This window comes from Eptesicus fuscus, chromosome 2, assembly GCF_027574615.1.
Source record: "Eptesicus fuscus isolate TK198812 chromosome 2, DD_ASM_mEF_20220401, whole genome shotgun sequence".
Lineage (NCBI taxonomy): Eukaryota > Metazoa > Chordata > Mammalia > Chiroptera > Vespertilionidae > Eptesicus > Eptesicus fuscus.
The window spans coordinates 3,326,051-3,344,621 of record NC_072474.1 but is presented as its reverse complement, the minus strand read 5'-3'; the positions used below and the strand labels follow the sequence as shown (position 1 = coordinate 3,344,621).

At 55.8% G+C, this 18,571-nt stretch overlaps 1 protein-coding gene across 11 annotated transcripts in view; it reads right to left on the bottom strand.

Moving 5' to 3' along the window:
* Positions 1–699: 699 nt before the first annotated feature.
* The window catches only part of TLE3 (TLE family member 3, transcriptional corepressor), a 46,477-nt gene continuing 28,605 nt past the window's right edge, over positions 700–18,571 (bottom strand). For 3 of the 11 annotated variants that reach the window (XM_028160339.2, XM_008151361.3, XM_028160346.2), the window contains 14 exons: positions 16,538–16,742; positions 14,991–15,007; positions 11,425–11,544; positions 10,552–10,602; positions 9,762–9,914; positions 9,147–9,279; positions 8,472–8,656; positions 7,595–7,671; positions 6,563–6,812; positions 5,953–6,200; positions 5,399–5,546; positions 4,498–4,648; positions 3,332–3,408; positions 700–2,640 (listed from right to left, as the gene is read on the bottom strand). In XM_028160339.2, coding sequence (XP_028016140.1) covers positions 2,533–2,640; positions 3,332–3,408; positions 4,498–4,648; positions 5,399–5,546; positions 5,953–6,200; positions 6,563–6,812; positions 7,595–7,671; positions 8,472–8,656; positions 9,147–9,279; positions 9,762–9,914; positions 10,552–10,602; positions 11,425–11,544; positions 14,991–15,007; positions 16,538–16,742 — 1,923 coding nt within the window. In that variant the 3' untranslated portion in view covers positions 700–2,532. Of the gene's footprint in view, positions 2,641–3,331; positions 3,409–4,497; positions 4,649–5,398; positions 5,547–5,952; positions 6,201–6,562; positions 6,813–7,594; positions 7,696–8,456; positions 8,657–9,137; positions 9,280–9,761; positions 9,915–10,551; positions 10,603–11,424; positions 11,545–14,990; positions 15,008–16,537; positions 16,743–18,571 lie in introns of all 11 variants that reach the window. The other 8 variants (XM_008151357.3, XM_008151358.3, XM_028160334.2 and 5 more) reach the window with 5 other exon arrangements.

Below are 18,571 nucleotides of genomic sequence, written 5' to 3'. Positions count from 1 at the left end.
TTTTGTTCTTGTGTGAAATAACAGCAGCCAATTGTTTGTGCTGATGTATGACTTTGAGGGAGTAAGCAGTTGGAAACCTTGAGCCCGCAGTTCTGGGAGACTCCGCCAATGGGGGTAGGAAATCCAAGAGCATGGAAACCAGCCCAGCCCTGACCCCCTCCCTGTCACTGACGCACTCCTTTCTGCCCCTTCTGCAAATCCCTCCAAAGCCTTCAAAGCACACCTTGGTGACCGAGGGATTGAAGGTTCCTCCTCCTCCCCCCAAAAACACCTATATTTGTTAAGCTTTTAAAAAAAATGATCTAGGTTTTCAGGGTCTAGATGTTCATGGACACTGCAATTTCAACTGCAGTTCATATTTTTTCCAGTTTTGCACTGGCAGCTATAGAAGACTTTGGTGTAACCTACTATAGCCTTCCCCTCAGGGAACTTTGTCCTGCCCACCTACCTGCAGGAAATCCCTGCTCCCACCCCATTCCCTGGGGCTTAGACTGGGAGGTGCGGGGATGTATGGAGAAAGCACCCTCCTTCACCATCCTGCACAATCAGCATGGGGACTTTGAAATAAGAGCTCATGTTTACAATGACAAAGGCAATCACCCAGGATTCAAACTTGAGGGTGACAGTGGCCCAGGTTCTCTTCTGACAAACTGTGTGTGTGTAGAGGTTGGGGGGCAATTAAAACGCAACAATAAAGCCAACCTTTAAATAGTAACTTTTAAAAATATAAAAACAGCTCATTACAATTACTTTTCATTTTCTTCTTTCTTCAGGAATCAACTTCTACCCTCACCCTCCCTTGTGGCTACAGCCTTAACAACAGTGGCAGATGAACATCTGAGACAGAGACAGAGAGAGAGAGAGAGACAGACAGACAGACAGACAGAGAGACAGATAGATTCTGGCCACCACTCCCCCAACCTCAGAAAGGTAATGGGTGCCTGGCCAGCCTCCGTGGCCTCCTCATCACATCAGGGGAGCTGCTGGCCCAGGAGCAAGATCACTGAATACGGGCAGTTTTCACCAGAGCTCCTCCTTCCTTCTCACCAGACAGAATCACACATTACAAAATAAGCCATAAAAATGCAGTATAAAAATTATCTTCCATACACTTACATCCATGGAGAGCCCACCACCAGGACTCAAAGGGCCTTTAGCTTTTCCTTAAAAAGAAGGAAAAAAAACAGAAAAAAAACAGCCTAACTCCTTGGAACATTTTGGTACAAAAAGTGGTACCTGCAGGAGACAGTATTCTACTTGTAACCTGTTTGGGCTCGAGACTGAAAGCTGCCAAAGTCACCAGTGTGCCCGGACATCGGTGCCCCCCACCTCCTAGTGTCCTCGGCCCCCACAGCCGCCAGACTCAATCCCGCAGATTAAATCACTTTCCCTTGGGGGTGGGGGAGGGAGGGGTCACAGGCAGGAAAGGGGAGAAGGCATTTTATAAAAGGACATCACTTCTAACTCTTTATTCAAATTTAAAAAAAAAAGCACCCACATCAGTTGCTGTTTTTCTCTGGTAGCTCCCTGAGCTGAGTTGCTATGCTTTCCTCTAACTTTCTGTCCTTTTTAGGTTTTGTCTGCAGATTAAGAAGGGCTGGAGAGGGAGTTCTCTGAACTCCATTTCCCAACATGACCAACTGTGCACCGAAGAGATGGAGGCAGGGGAGCGAGCGAGCTGGTCAGAGCCCTGAGAGAGGGTGACAGGAGGCGGGCAGCGCGGGCGGCCAATCTGACAGGCGCTGTGCCCTCAGCCCCGGCCGGGCCCACCTCAGGCACTGTCTGTCCTCTGTGTGGCGTGGTCTTGACCCTCCCGGGACCATCCCCAAGGCCACCGGGAGGCACCCTCATTCCAAGGGACCCGACTGGTCAGTCTGGTCACCAGCTGCAGCTCCCTTTCTCCACCCCAGGATTCCTCTCCCCATTCCTCCCCCTCCCTGACTCCCCTCCCAGGCGGGAACTGGGAACTTCTGTTAAAAAGAAAACACAAAACACCACCACCATGAGTGGATTACAAATACAGCAGGCGAAATACACGGCTAGCATTTCTGGTGAGAAGGAGCCCCCTTCCCCACTGACCAGTCCGAGATAGGAGTCTGTTATTTACATTTTTCACAAACCTTGTGCGCTGCACAAGCGGGAAAATAAGATCCCCGTCCCTGGCACAGGTATGTGGTCCACTCCAGGGTCCCCAGCCCAGGGCAGGGGACGGGTCAAAAGAAAGGAAAGACAGAGATTCACGAGGGTGTCTTTGGGGAGCTGGAGCCATGAGCCTCCACATAAGTCTATTAGTAGCATCTGCCAGCACGGTGAAGGGGACGAGGAGAGAAATCCATTGGAGTCTGAGACACGTCACCTCGGCCCGGAGTCGCACAGTGCCGGCGCCCGCCCAGCCTGCCACAGCGCCGCGGAACGCTCGGCTGCTCCCGGCTGCTCCCGGGCCTCGCCATCCTGGGGGGCCCGCACCAGGATCTCCCTGTCACAGCTGAGTCTGTTTCTCCCAGAGTTTGACAGCCCTGTTAGAGTTCTTGTTTAGTAGATGACCTCATAAACCGTGGCCTTCTTGTCACCAGAGCCTGTTACAATATATTTGTCATCCGCTGAAATGTCACAACTCAAGACAGACGAGGATTCCTTAGACTGGAGGAGGAGAGGCAGGAGGTGCAGGACGGAAAAAAAGACAGGAGTCACTTCAGCTCCGCACCACTTCAATGCTCCAGGTTACACCGCCCTCCCCCGCCCGGAGCTCCCACCTGCCGTGCACACAGCGCCCCTCAGAGGCAGCCCAGGGGGTGCCTCCAGGTAGAGGTGCCCTCCCACGGGCTTGCAGCCGCTGCAGTGCCCACGGGGATCTTAGGTGCCGGGCCCCGGATCTTGAAGAATCATAAAAAGCCTCCTCCCTCTCCCACCGCTTTCTGGACCCTTTTCCTCCTGCCCACCTCTCTCCTTACATTGAAATGTGGAGATGAAACTCGACCTTACTTGCATATCAGGTAACACTGCTCTGAAAAACACTGCCTCACACACCTCCTGAGTGCTCGGCTCCCGGGCCAGAGCCAAGACCATGCTCTCTCTCTGCTTGGCTCTGGAAATCCTACAAGAGCCCCTGCCTAAAGGCCCTCACCCTGAGGGGCCGGATGCCATCAGCAGCAGAGAGAGTCCTGCTGATGTGGCCAAGTCCTTGCTTCTGGAGGCCCATTTGGGACCCCATGAGGGAGGGGCTGGAAGATGGTCCCGCTTTGGCTCCCACCATCCCCCCCCCCCCCCCATCACCACAGTCTGGCCCTGACTCTGGGTAGAACCAAGAGGGGCACTTGGATGGCAGTGGTACCTGGAATATGCTGGCTCCATACGGTGTCCTCCAGGCGTTAAGCAGGTTGTCTTTCCCAGTGCTCACAAACCACTTGCCTGCAGGGGAGAGGAAAAGGGCGTCAGGTTGTGTGTGACCTGCTGCCCTCTAAAGTAAGACCTACCCCGGATGTGGTGGCTGCCATGGAAACATGGTGTGAACACTAACCAGTGCTTAGCTGACTTCCTGCTTCAAGGGACAGATACATAACAGACACATGGACACCCAGAGAATGCCTTTCTTTGCAGTCAAGGTGGAGGGGTGGGCAGGGCTGATGAGAAAAGGTAGGGTTTGCACAACATGGGAGCAATGACACTCCCCCAAAACATTTTTTAAAGCCACCAAGGTAGACTGATCCTTCTCATTTCTATTGGAAGATAGCAGGAGGTGTTGGAAAATGGCAAAGCCCTGAGTCTGCAGACCCAGCTGGGACAGAGGTCAGCGGGTGCCCTTACTCTGCCAGGGCACTGCCAGCATGAACACACTGTGCCCCCCAAGCCATGTGGTGGGCGCCATGCCAATCCCAGGCCAGAGTAAGATGCATCTGAATCAGAGAGGATGAGATGTGTCCCAGGCTGCACAGCTAGTCAGTGGAGAAGCAGACATTCCAGTGCAGGGCTCTGAGCCGTCAGAGGCTGCAGTCTTCACCGCCTGGAAGAACTGCCTAGAGCAGTGATGGCGAACCTATGACACGTGTGTCAGCACTGACACGCGTAGCCATTTCTGATGACACGCGGCCGCTGAGGCGGCGCATGCCGAGGATGAAACATTTGCTGCTCCTGAGGATGAAACATTTGTGAAATAATGTTTTTTCCTCAAAGTGACACACTACCCGAGTTATGCTCAGTTTTTTGGCGAAGTTTGACACACCAAGCTCAAAAGGTTGCCCATCACTGGCCTAGAGGAACTGCCCACAGGGCTGGGAGCACTGTTCCACTGCCCCAGGCCAGCAGCGACTGGCTCTGGCCTGGCGTCCAGAGAGCTCAGTACCCTGTGGCAGTATCTTCATCTGTGGAACAAGGATGGGGAGACCCTGGTTGGGGTCAGGAGGCCTGGCTCCCATCAGGGCTCTGTTCCTAAGCTTTGGGCCCCTCATCTGTATACAGAGGACAGGCCAAGCTGCCGGGACCCCGCTCCCCAGGGCTCACCGCAGTAGGCGAACTTGAGGGAGAGCACGCAGCTCTCGTGCAGGTGCAGCTGGTACTTGTCCGGCTTGGTGTGGTGCAACACCTCCACATTGCTGCTCTCCATGCCCACGGCCAGCCACTCCCCAGTGGGGCAATAACCCAGCGAGAAGATCTGCAGGGGAGGGACCAGATGAGCTCAGCCTCGCCACCCTCCAGATCCCACCACTCATTCCCCATCACCTCTCCACCTGCCCTTTGCAAAGCCAAGCCTTCCTCTCCCTCAGCCCAATAGCCAAGGGGTATGGGATGCCATTTTCATCCCCATTTTATAGGTGAGGAGGTTGAGTCTTAGAGAGGTTGCTGACTCCAGATAGTAAGTGGGAGAGCTAGGATTCAAACTCAGAGGTGGTACAGATCTTTTGCTTTCAAAAAGTTACTCTCCGTGACTTCTGCCTTTCCTTAAGAAAAAAGTGAGCAAATAAAACACTAAAATATTAAATATGTATAGCTAAAAATATTAGAATGAGTAATAAAAAAGAAATTAAAAAAAAATCATAATACCTAGTATCTACAGAATGCTTCCTCTGAGCCAGGCTAATGGCTAAGGCTTTTAGAGGGACCATTCCAGGTATTCACACTGGATCTAGGAGGTAGCTACCATTATGCTTATCCCAGAAATGAGAAAACGGAGGCCAAAGTGCTCAACAGTGGAGGAGCTGGGAATCAAATCTAAGCAGTTGGGTCAAGCGTGGCCATTTCAAGGCCTTGCCAATTCTATTTCATAGCTGCTTCCTCCGGGAAGCCCTCTCGGATGGCTCAGATGCATCATTTGCAATGGCCCACTGGGCGGGAATAAGCTGCTCGCGGGGAGGGGAGGGGAAGAGAGGAGAGGGGAGGGGAGGGGAGGGGAGAGGGTGCTCACCTGAGAGGTGAAGTCATGCTGCTGCAGCTGCCGGCCCTCCCGCAGGTCCCAGGAGCGCACGGTGTTGTCCAGCCCTCCAGTCCACAGTTTGGTGCCGTCGTGGGAAATGTCTATGCAGCTGGCCCCATCGGTGTGGCCCTGGAACTGCCTATGAAGGCCAAGCAGGGAAGAGGAGTGAACCCAGGGAACCACTGAATACCAGCTGGCAGCCTCTGAGCAGAAGAAACTGAGGCCTAGAAAGGGGTATACCACGTGCCCATGGTCCTTTAGTGAGCTTATAGCAGAGCCAGGCCCCTCCCCCACTCCACTCAGGGGTCATGTCCAGGGGCAGGTACGTAACACAGGAACCTCCCTAGGTGGACACTCTGTCTCTCCTCAATGTGCATTCTTAATCCCTTTCCTTACCCCACACGCATGACGAGGGGCTGAGGTCATACGCAAGCTGTATGGTAATGTGACAAACAAGGATGGCCAAGGTGTACTGAGCCGGCTCTGAGCTAGGTACTGAGACACAGGGCTAGGTGACTTGCTCGAGGTCCCTCCCACAGCCGCACCTGACGAGCGTCTGGTTGTGCAGGTCCCACACAGCAATGTTCCCATCGCTGCAGCAGGAAAAGCAGACTTTGGCATCGGGGCTGATGGCCAGGGCATAGCAGGCAGGGGCAGAGGACGTCAGCTCGGCCTTGATGCGGGGTGTGGGTGAGGCCAGGTCCCAGATGGTGAGCGTGCTGGCCTCGCCGCCCACGATGAGCGTGCGCCCGTCAGGGAGCAGCTTGCAGGAGCGGATGTAGTTGTCCCTGTTCTGGAGGAAGCGAGGGCAGTGTTCAGCACCGCCCACCTCCCTTCCCAGGGACCAGGAGTCACAGCCAGCACCTCCGGCCCCCCTGCCACCCCTGCTCACATCCCGCCCTTGTTCCTGGCAGCTGCCAGGCCATCTGCACTGCTCATTCACAACCCTTCAATCTTTCACGCATTTTTTTACACACCCAGGTCAGTATCATCTCTACCTAGACAGTAAAACCATGGATCAGGGAAGTTAGCCAGCTTGCCCAAAGTCACCCAGCCCATACAGGGCTCAGCCAGGTCAACAGGGCTCCCCCGCTGGCCCTAGGCTACCCGGCTCTCCCATGCCAGTTAGAGGTGCCCACAGCCCAGAATCCTCACCAGGCAGTCCAGCTGGGAGATGGGGCTCTTGCTGCCCGGTTGGCTGATGTCCCAGATCTTCACACAACCCTTGCCACCTGTGTAGACGTGCCGCGTGGGGTTGCTGATGGTCACGGCACACACCACCTCCCCGTGGCTGAGCGTGTTGATCTGCCGGGCGTGCCTGGGGATGCCGGGGCCTGCCAGGGCATCGTGGGGAAAGGGCACAGGCTGCATCTGCCCATCAGCACTCACATGGAAAGAGTAGGCTCTGAAAGGGCAAGAACTGTCACTTCCGCTGTCCCCAGTCCTCTCCCAGTCTCCTCAGGTCCTGCCCAGTTCCACTGGAACCACCCCAACTGGCCTCACTGCCTCCAGATGCCCCCCAAATCTTAGGAAACCAGGTAACCCCAACCTTCTTGTCCAGGCTCCACCAGGGTGGGAACTGCTTAATATTCCAGCCTTGACTCTGCGCCTGCTTCCACATCCCTGCTCCAAACCGGTTCACTGGCCCCACCTGTGCCGTGGAATGGCCTCTCCCACCATCTGTGACGTCCCTAACACACCGCCCGCCCCTAAAAAACCCCAGCAGAATGCCACCCCCTCCTTCAGGAGCCAGTGGTATTGGGGGAGGGGGATCTGTTCACATCCTCAAATAAATCGGAGAGTACACATGAGAGCCAGTGTGTGAGCCAGTGCGGGCTGCCTGCTGTTTCAGGCTACTGGGGATGCACCGGGAGTGTTTCAAACAAGTAGAACCCAAAGGAGCCCCCAGGCCAACCGTGGCCTTTGGTTAGAAGGCCCTGATGTCTTTCATGTCCCTGCTCTCCCAGATCCCAGTGAGCATACCTCGAACCCCTCAGTTCCCCTTGGAGAGGGAACCCTGAGCTGATCAGGAGTATGGGGACAGGCTGCTGATTCCTGGGGTTGTAGCCTGGCCTAGGAGAACCTCTAAAGGGCAGGCTAACACCTTCTCAAGGGAGGTCCCCCAGGGCAGCGGCTGCTCTCCCCTGCCCTCCCCAGAAGCATGCAGTAAGTGCAGCCAGAGCTTACGGTTTTCCACCAGGAATGGAGGCGAGGCTCGAGGGCAGGCCTGTGGCCCGCATGGGGGGGTGAGGGTCAAAACCAACCTGTAAGGCAAGACAAGGCCAGCCCTTAGTGAGGGATACACCATATATCCCCCCACCCTGGCCTCCTCCTCCTCGGCTTCCTGGGTCCTGCCTGCACATCACTGCTTCTTCAGAACCCGGGAGACAGACAAGCAGAGCAGCGCCCAGGAGGGCCAGCGCTCACCCAGGACAACGGCAGGGAAGGGATGACAGTCCAGATCTCCCAGCGCTGACCCAGCATCCTCCCCACCTCCCTGTCCCCGCTACCCCACCAGGCAGTGGCCTCTGCCCCGCTTCAGTCCCCCCGCAGTGCCCCAGTGGGCTCTCATGTACAGAGCAGGCCCCCGCAGGTATAGGAGGTACAGACAGAAACTGTCTCCTGAAAAAAGACCCCTCTCTCTACCAGCCCAGTCCAAACTGCTCATCAACACGAACAGACAATTGTTGGTGTCAGATGCAGCCCCATTTGCCAACCCCCTGCTCCCTGCAAGTCATGTGACTCATCTGGCGATCCCATCCCATGGAGCCCAGAAAGACAGGGATCAGCCCCATTTCCCAGCTGAAAAGGCAGGCAGGGAGGCTGCATCATGTGAGGGGACATGGCAGCTGGTGGGCAAGCAGGGGTGGATCTGCGGCTGCTGATCCCCAAAGGCGTTGTTTTCTTCTTTCTAATGAGCACTGTACCCTTAAGGCAGCTAGCTGTCTGGTCGTGAGACCCTTCTGGTCTGCAGGGAGTGCCCCCCTCATCCTCACCAGCTCCCCACTCCTTGCTAGTCCCCAAAAAAGGAGCCAAAAAGTCTACGTACAGCTCCAAAGCTCACCATTGGCGATCGGCCATAGGCGGCAGCGGCGGCCGCGGCGGCCGCACTCATCTGGGGCGGGATGTTGTGGAGGCTGGCGTAGGCACTGGGGCTAGTGAGGGAGCCATTCATCTCGTGGTGGCTCATCATGGCAAAGGGCGCTGCGTAGGAGCTGGTGATGGAGATGGGCGTGCGCAGGGCCGAAGCTGCAAGGAGGCAGGCGTCAGTGGGAAGTGGCCGTCACGGGGAGGGGGCCCCACCCAGCAGCGATCCTGCCAGCACCCTAGAGCTGCCTGCCCCGACAGTCCTCTCAGAGGAACCCACCTCACTGGCTCCCACCTGCACAGCTTAAGAAGATTCAAGCGGAGGGATGTCCCACCCTGTTTTATAGAGCAGGTCACGGAAGCCAAGAAGGGGGTTGTCCAAAGCCTCACAGAGGAAGGCAGGAGCAAACCATGGGTGTCCCAACCTGTCTGAAGTCCCCTGCCCCGTGGCCCCAGCAAGCCCCACATCAGTGTTGAAGCACCAGTCTGTCTCCTCCTGAAACCTGACTATGAGCCCCCCAAAGGCCGGCCCTGGAGAACCTCAGCTCCGACATCTGGTGCTCTGGCCCGTCTGTGCAGCCGCAGCCCTGGCCTGGCAGAGCCCTCCCCTCAACCACAGGTATCCCAGCCCTGTCGTGCCTACCCATTATACCTATCGGGTCCATGCCCGGAGGTTTGCCTGGCATCGACCGGAGCCCTGGGGTCGTGCTAGTGCCTGGAGTCGGGGCATCATTCCTCGGGGTTGGTGTGTTGGACTTGAGCCCAGGAGTGGAGGATTTGTCGTTCTAAAAAGGGAAGATGCAGAGACCCAGGGAAACCATGAAGCTCTTTACATTCGGATCCCCAAAGGCGTTGTTTTCTTCTTTCTAATGAGCACTGCACCCCAAAGGCAGCTAGCTGGTATGCAGGAGGTGCCCCCCAATCCTCACCAGCTCCCACTCGGAGCCGCAGTGCCCAGTGCTGGTCACCACAGGAAGCATGGGCACAGCCCCCACCCCGGTTTTGAATCTTCTGCCCAACAGCCACTCATTCTTGCCCAGCCTTGTTCAGCACAGACCACGGTGACTTGCCCACTTCGTAGATGCAGCAACCAAGGCTTAGAAACGTTAAGTAGCAGTAACACCGGCATCTGAACCGGGCCGAAGCCCAACCTGTTTGTCTTACTCCACCCCTCTGCCTCTGGTCAGCACCACTCCAGCTCCAGTCTCTTTTCCAGGCGGTTCCCCTCCACCCGACCCCCGCAGCGCCAAGGGCAGACCCCACGTACATGACCAAGGTCTTTGGTCTTGGAGGAAGGCGTGCTGCTGGAGGAGGCCACCGAGGCGGGGCTGGTGGGGGCGTCCTTTTTCAGGCCCCGGGCTTTGTCCAGCCCATTTTCAGGAGGGGAGTGTGCCGGGCTCACCCGGGGTGTTGCTGGATCCTGAAAACACAAGTGATGCAGAACTGTACTCAAAGCAACAACCAGCCTAGACTCCTTCCTGCTCTGGGATGGAAGGGAGTGGGCATGGGTGATAGGAAAAGGAACTTGGCTGAGAGACTGGGGACCCCAAAGTGGGGGTAACTAGTTCTTAATTATCTAGTCTGACCCCTTTGACTCCCAGATGGGGCGACTGGGGTCTGGGGGATGGGGTGACCTGCCCAAAATCACACACAGTTCAGGACTCAGATCTGGGCAGCTGGGCCTTTTGGCCTTGGGTGGCCTTCCGGCTGAGGCTGACCCAGGAATCACAACCCCACCTCCAGACCCCAGGGCGGTGGGCAGAACACAGCTGACCTGGAGGACAGGAGGAACCGGCCCTGGCCCTCATCGGGGTCTCCGGGGGTTTCTGTGAGGACCTGTCCTAGGAAACCCAGTGCCCATTGAAGGCCCGGCCACCCCATAGCAAAGCCCTGCTCTGCTCCTCCCCACCAGCCCGATGCCCCAACCTCGGAGGCCTCCTCGCACTCCACAGGCTGCCAGTCTGTGAGCACAGTAGCTGGGACACAGAGCGCCCACCAGGGCGGAACACCCTCACCCCCAAGCCAACAGCCGCCCTGCACTCTGGGCCTGCCCTTACCTCATTGGAAACATCCACCACTAGATCATCACTCTTGTCCCCATCACTGTCCTGCAACCAAGACAGAAGCCAGTAAGAGGCCACGCCCCCCCCACCCCACACTGAGCATGCACCATCCCCACCCTGCTTCCACCAGCCGGATCTGAACCCAGGCCAACCCGAAATCCACCAAAGGCGGCCCTCCTCCTTACTGTGTCCTAGCCCGGCCCGCAGCCCTGGGTCACTCTGCTCCCACACCCACTGGCAGCCATACCAACCGCTGGCCCGTTATATTTCTAAGCCCTTTAACTTGTCTTTTTGAAGCCAGACATTACTTTCCAGTGGGTTTATATCGGCCATCATTCACAAGGAAGTGACCTGGTCTCACTTCACCATTTCCACGTTCTGTGTGGGAGGGAAGGGGAGCCACAGCGCCCAGAAATGCAGCTAAGGCTTCGGCTGTGCGACGTGTCCAAAGCCAGAGAGCAGCCAAGAGGCTGAAGAAGGCTTGGCGTAAGACCACCAGGTCCCAGCACAGCATCGTCCCTCCCTCCGTGCCAGCTCTCACCCCTGCACACTGCACAGCCTGCATAGCAGATACCACGACCGGGCTGTAGGGTCAAACTGTGGGGCAACTCAGATGGGCACGCCAGGAGGGCCACGATGGCAGCGGGGTTGTTGGCCTGTCCCTGAGAGACGCCCTCAGTTCTCCCCAGACCCCGCCACCCTCCGCCCACCTCCCCCAGGCCACCACCTATCCTTGGTGGGACCCTCTCCTGCCCCTGGCCCCAATTATGTCCTTCTGACTCAACCACAACGGGTCCTGTGAGTTCTCCCACACCCCAGCCTGCCCACCACTAAGCCCAGCAGAGCCCACCACACCCTCAGACATACGTATCGGCTCAGGCTGTCCTTCTCCTCGGCCTTCCGCTTCTTGGCTTCCATACTGTAGTCTGCAGAGCCCCGGTGCTTCTCACTGGCCCGCAGGCTTTCCGAGGGTGACACTGAGTTGTTCTGGAAGCAGGAAGGAGGTTCAGTGTGATCATTTCGCACACAGTCATAGCGAAGTGCGCTAACTCAGGCCAGTGGAAGTGTCCTTCGTGTCTGCAGGTCCCAGCTGCATCGGCCCCTCACCAGGAAAGCCCTCCTGACTCCACAGCCAGGTGCCCCTGAGAGAGGCTCTGGGAGCATCACAATTCGCTTTTGTTGCAGAGCCGCTGCTACTGAGTAATTAACCTTGCAATGAGCCTTACGCCCTCTGGCCTATGAGAACTGCGCGCTCCTTCAGGGCGGCAGCCCCACCTGCCTCCTTCACCCCATCTCATGCCTGTCACACGTATTTGTTCCAAGAAGGAATAAAGAAAATTTGCACCGAGTCCTGAAAGATGGATCTGAGCCGACAAACTGGAACCATGTGCAAATCTTCATCTGCTGACCCGACAGGAATGAGTGCTGCCAACATGCTTTCTAAGTGGAGGTGCAGCTTTAGAGAAAGGCCAGGATGACAAAGAGACAGAACTGCAGCGGCGTCTTCCCTCCGGAAGATGGGAAAGAGCGTAAGGGAGGGGCAGGCCCCCCTGCTCCTGTCACAATGGGAAGAGGTGGGAAGCGTGCCCAAGGCCCGCTGACAGGAGGCACCGTGAAGGAAAGCCAGGTTCCTCCAGCCTGGACCTAATGCATTCTCTCTTCAAATATAAAGCAAGTGGGGACAAGACCACTTTGAACTCGAGGCCTGGGGATGGCGAAGACGGGCCTACAGCTGAGGCAGCAGCACCGTGCAGGCCAGCCTGGAAACCATGCTATCCTGGAGGTGAGAGCGCCACCACAGAGGAGGGCCTGTGGGCTCCCCGTGGTGTTGGCAGCAGGAGCGGCACCATGTGGCTGTCAGCACCAGGCTGGGACGTAGGGAGGGGCACCTGCCAGCAAACCTCTGTGCCCAGAGAATAAAGTCAGAACCAATATCCCCCTTGGGAGGGAGGGGGGGCTGGTTGCGTTTACCCTGGTCTAAGAGCCAAATCCCTAACCTTCCCTCACTTTCTCATTACCCACCCCTGTTCTGAGTACCCACCATGCAAGAGAGAGGGGGGTGCCCAGGACGGAGGAAGAAGCTGCCTTCCGGGAGCTTCCAGTCCAGCCCGAGAGAAGGGAAAGGCCAAGCCATCAACATCGCCATGCAGTGCAGAGGTGTGTGACGGGGACACGTGGGGACGCAGAGGGGCCTCTGTACACAGAGGGCATCAAAGGGCGGTGGGATGAGCCCACCTCTGTTTTCCCACTTTCCGGGGGTTCGTGCTGGCGTTTGGGAGAACAGTGTGGAAACCAGCTGCAAACTTAATTTCCTTTGCTAAGTCGGTTTCTGGGCATCCCTTCCCTGCCAAGTTTCTGCCTGAAGCAAATTAAAATGGCAGAGTTATCAAGCCTTGAAGAAAAAAATGGAAGTTATAATGGAACTGCAGTTCAACCTTCCCCACAGCCCTGCGAGTGACGTCGATGTGCGCACAGCCGCAATTCAATTAGCTGCTGCAAGCCTGGCAGAAACATCACCTCATTTCACTTCCCTTCCTCCAACGGTGGCCGCCCCATGCTAAGCAGAAATGCTTCCAGGCCCTGTCCTCGCTGGCGGGCAGGGAGGAGGGGGTGTGTGGCAGCTCATGTTTCTCTCTGCGCCCCAGAGCGCAGCTCAGAGCACAGCGAGCTCTTTCTTCTCATGCAGTCAGGCTGAAAACCCTGCTGCTACCGGAGAGTCATGTCAGGCATTTAGCGGCATCGATCCAGCCCGCCTCTGGCTGGCAGGCGGCCAAAAAACTAAGTATTTTTTATTGCTTCGGCTAGGCAAGGAAATATGAATGAAGCTACCTCTAATTGGACTCTAGACTAACCCCTCTGGGACAGCTTCCAGCCCGTCCAGCCATCCCCCCTCCCACCCGACACAGCCTTGTCCTTCCGGCCGTGGGCCACATCTGTTGACAACCTGGTTTCCAAAGGGCTGATAGCTTCAGTCTGCACCCCCGCCGATACCATCCCCACATGCACACAGCCCCACTGCCTCTCCCAAGCTGCCCATCCCACCCCCAGACGGCATCTTGGCTCATTCCCACTGGACTCTCCAGGGGCCCAAGCCTGCCTCCCTGCTCTGTAAGTCTGATGTGCATGGATATGGGAGAGTGACATCGAGCGAAGAGCTTAGCTCCTGAGGGTTCCCTGGGGGTTTCTTGGAGCAGAAAGCTTTCATAAACTGGGGCACAAAGCCAAGAGCAAACAGCAATGAGGATGAGGGCGATGCGAAGACAGGGAGGGTTTTGGGCTTCAATGACCCATTTCGTTCTGCAACAGGTCCATTAACCAGGTCAGGTCTGGGACCCTGGGTTCTGTTCCGAGGGGTGGGGTCTTCCTAACTAAGCTGAGAGGCTGGCTGGGCAGGAAGATGCCCGTGTTAGAGATAAAGAAACCGAGACCGGGAGAGGCCAAGAGAGTCATCCAGTGTCCCATGAAGCCAGGACCAGACCTAAGCCTTGAGGGATCCAGTCTCAGCCTTCTCCTATCGAGGCAAGCCACCCCTCCAAAAACACCACCTTCTGAGAACCAACACTAAAGCCAACAAAATGAATTTTCAACTTCAGTTATTCCTTTCTTAGGTAGTGAGCCCCTCCCGGGCCCCCCTGTGGATCTGGATTTCTGAGCACGTGGGCCAGTCCAAAGGGGACACGAGCACTGCTGCTCAGAGGGCTCACCCTCAGCCTGGGCAGTGGCTGCGAAGGGGAGGTTAGTTAACTGCCTGACCTCCAAGTCCTACTTAACACAAGGTAATAACCAAAGCCCTCCCAGCAGATTAGATGGCCCCGGATACAAGGACAGCGATGAGGAACAAAATGCCTTTGCTAATCGCTGGAGGCTTTTTTTTATCCAGACTCCACTGTACTTATTCAGAAGGCTTATTCACTTGAAACAGAACCTCTGAGCCTCAGTGTGATCAGAGAGATTTACAACGAATCTCAGAGCTGGCAGATGCACAGGCAGCCTGGCCTTAATGCTCACTTCCTAGCACTTTCTTAAACCCAGAACAGAGAGAAACCTCAGAAAGTGACGAGGCAGGATCCTATGGGGGAAGCCAACCCAGGGAGTGGGGAGGCATCCCACCCAGGATGTGGGACACCTAGGCACTAAGCCCTGGTTCAGCCCAGACTCCACAGACCCCCTGGGAGGCCCCAGGGCGGCCAGCAGACCTCTCTGATCAACCACTTCTCCTGTAAAGGGAGTTGGAGCTCGTTTAGCCAGAGCTCTGTATTTGACAGACGATGGACCAAAAGCCTGGAGATGCAGGCTGCCCCAGCTGAAGGTCCCTCTCCACAGGTGACAACTCTCATCTCCTGACAACGCTCCCACCCCACCACCAGAAAAGCACCTGGTGCCCTCCTCCCACCCCAAACACACCCAATTGGCTCCAGAGTGCTGACACTTACCGCACTGGATTCTCTTTCTTTGGGGACCGAAGGCCAGGACAGGAGGAGGGTCAGGGCCCCAAAACAAAAAAGAAAGAAAAAAGGTCAGTCCCAACATTTTCAAGCAAGCAGCGGGCCTGGCCCGACTGTGGGCCAGCCAAGGCAGGGCTTTGGGGGACGTTTCTCAGTTTGGAAATTAATTGCCCCGATCCTAACACTTCCCCCGGCACCAGCCCTGGGTGGGGCGGCCTTCGTGGCCCGGCTCGCCAAGGAGGACACCAAGGCTACTAGTCAGCAATTAAGCCATAAGCTTGGGAAAGATCATGCTATGGAAAATATCTATAGGACCTGGGATTGAGAACATTATTGTTTGTGGGTTTTTTTTAAAAAAAGAAATTGTGAGAATGGTGTTGTTTGTTGTTTAATTAACACCATTCTCCGTCTCTTTGCCAGAAGCCCCGGGAAGCGGAAACCTCTGATTACTGAACCAGTCGGCCACTAGCACCCTAACTGGCCTGCCTGCTGTGGGAAGGCCCTCTTCCTCTGCAGAGCACCGTCCTACTGCAGGGCAGGGATGTGAGCCTCTGGCTCCCACAGCCTGGTGCCACCCTGGGGCCACAGCCTGGGCAGGATGATGACACTCCAGGCCCCCAGTGCCCAAGAATGTGGCGCCCAGGGGCTCCGAAGGTGCAGCCCTGTGCCTTGGCAAATATCTAAGGGCAAATGAAATCACCCCGCTGAATACTTTTGAATTTACACGATGTTATATGTCAATTATCTCGATAAACCTCGGAAAACCACCTAAGGGCAGAGCACACAAGGTGGCAGTTTTTGAAAAGGGTCTTCCAGGAGGCCGGGCCCCTTCCTTTCCCATTCAAACTGAGTCCTCCTGAGGCCTACTCCATGCAGCTTCCTGGATCCTGATGGTAGGGGCCCAGGGAGGGTGGGGGCAGGTCCTCACTGCAAGTCTTCCCAAGCATCTCCCTGCAGTAGTGTGATGGCTACCTCTGCCTACAGACAGTCAACTCACAAGTCTTTACATGAGTGCTGACTGTGTGCTATTTCCAAGGCACCTGCGTGGGTGAGACGCACATTCAGTTCAATATCCTTGCCCTCAGAGGACTGATACTCTGGGAAGACAAAATGCTTTCCAGGGGTAGGATACAAGAGGACAGTAACAAAGGCTCAGTTCTTGGGACTCTACTTCTTAAACTCTTATGTGAATTTGAAAAAGAACCAGCCTGAAGGCGTGGGACTGAGGCCGGCCCTTAAGGCTAGGCATGGTGTCTAGGAAGATGGGAGGGGAGGGAACTCCAGGATGAATGGACAAGGTGTCTTCCAAGGCAGAGAATTTGGTGTACGTCGGGGATTGGGGGGATTGGCATGGGTGACGGGGCTCTTGTTCCCATCCGCCAGGAATTCAAGAGACAGCTCCAAACCTTTTGCTAACTCCTGATCTTAGGGTGACAGCATCTGCTGTGTCCACTTACAGTGGGGTCTACCGGACCTCTGCCCCAGCCCAGCCCTGCCCTCTGCCCTCTGCCCCCAGCCCCAGACCTAGGCCGCACCTCTGTGATCCAGCTCATGGTGGTTCTTCTCGTCCTTCACTGTCATGTGGGCCTGGCTGCCCAGGGCTCCAAGTGCCAGCAGCCCCGAGCTGCTCCCTGTCACCGGGGGGATCCCTGGAGGCTGGAGGCCTGATGGGTGGGGTGGCAACTGGACCGGGGGGCCATGCGTGGCATGGGAGAGGTGCTGCGCCTGGAGCTGCTGTTGCTGCAATGAAGTTGGTGGTGAGCACAGCTGAGCAGAAAAGGGCAGGGGAAGCCACAGGCTTCCTTCGTGTGGCAGCAGGGGGAAAAGCCCCCCAACACCTGTCCCCAGCTCAGTCCACATGCTGTATTGCTAAAGGAAGTCTGTTAATGGACTGCAATTCAGATACAAGATTTATGTCTTCAAACACTCCACCTGTCCCCCCACCCCATTCAGGATAGAACTTCCCATGTTTAAAAGTCTAAGATAAATAAAGCATGCATTTAAAAACCAGTCATCAGGGGTCCCTCTCAGGAGAGGAGATCCATTTCTAAGCTCCTGGTAGTTCACGTTTGCTCATGCTTACATGCCTTCAACGTTAGCAGCCAGCATCCCCCACCCTGAGCCCCTATGGCAGGGAAGGCTCCCTAACACCGAGGAACTCCAGGCCTGCCTTTGAGGAGGGCCGGCTCCAGCAGCCAAGTCCAAGATCAAGAGAAGGCGGGGGCCTGTGAAATGAGAGCTAATGTCACTGGACATCAGAGTGGAGAAGAGGGTAATAAGAAGAGTGGAGTTTTCCCTAACTGGGCAGCGCAGTGGTTAGAGCAGTCCCGCTATGCCAAGGTTGTGGGTTCGGTCCCCAGTTAGGACACATACAAGAATTAACCAAGGAATGCATAAATAAGTGGAGCAATAAATCTATGTCTCTCTCTCAAATCAATAAACAACAAAGGAAACAGTGGAATCTTTAGAACCAGCGCAGGATGCAAACCCCAGCTCTGGCACTTATTACCGTGTGACCTCAGGCGCGTTACTCATTAAGTGAGCTCATAACAGTAGCTAACATTCACCAGAGGGATTACAATGTCTCCCCTCTGTTCTAAAACCTTGACCTGATTAACTCAGCATTATCAACAACAGCAAAGATAACAGTCCCTGGCTAAGGAGTTTGGGCCCCTGCTCCAGACACCATACCCCTTCCCAGCACTAGCCTCGGGGTCCTCTTTTTCCCTCTCCCCCTCCCACACCCAAGGGATTGGTTTAGGGCAGCCTCAGGTCTCTCCCAGCAGCCAGGACAAAATGCCCTTTATCTTAATACTAGGGGCCCGGTGCACGAAATTCGTGCACTGGGGGGTCGGGGGTCTCTCAGCCCAACCTGCCCCCTCTCACATACTGGGAGCCCTCAGGGGATGTCCTACTGACGGCTTAGGCCCGCGCCCCACAGGGAGCGTACCTAAGCCCCAGTCTGGCCTCCCTTTGTGGGAGGCAACCGGGCTGATCAGGGGAAGGCACCAGCCCCATCACCCCACTGCTGCAGCCACTGCCAGTCACCGCAGCCACCAAGGTGTTTTCATCAACACGACTCCAGTCCCTTCACCAAGAAAAAATGACAACTTTCTTTAGGCATTTTCAAGATATGTCTTTCATAGGATATGGATTTCTTTATTTATTTTTTATCCTCACTGAGGGTATGTTTCCATTGACTTTTAGAGAATGTGGAAGAGAAAGGGAAAGACAGAGAGAAACACTTGGATTTGTTGCCTCCTGCATGAGCCCTGATCTGGGCCCCGGCCAGGGAGGAGCCTGCAACCTAGGTACATGCCCTTGATCAGAATCGAACCCACACCCTGCTGTCTGCAGGCTGAGGCTCTATCCACTGAGCCAAACCGGCTAGGGCAGGATATGACATTTCTTAGCCCTCCAGCAGCGGACCTTCGTTTTTTTCTCCAGAAGTGTGGTGGAAAAACCCTAGATCACCTTTTCGGATTCTTATTACCCAAGTTACTAAGAATATTCCCAGTGGCATACAGGAAGCTTAGCCAATGTGCAGTCAGAAAAGGTGTTTCCTCTAT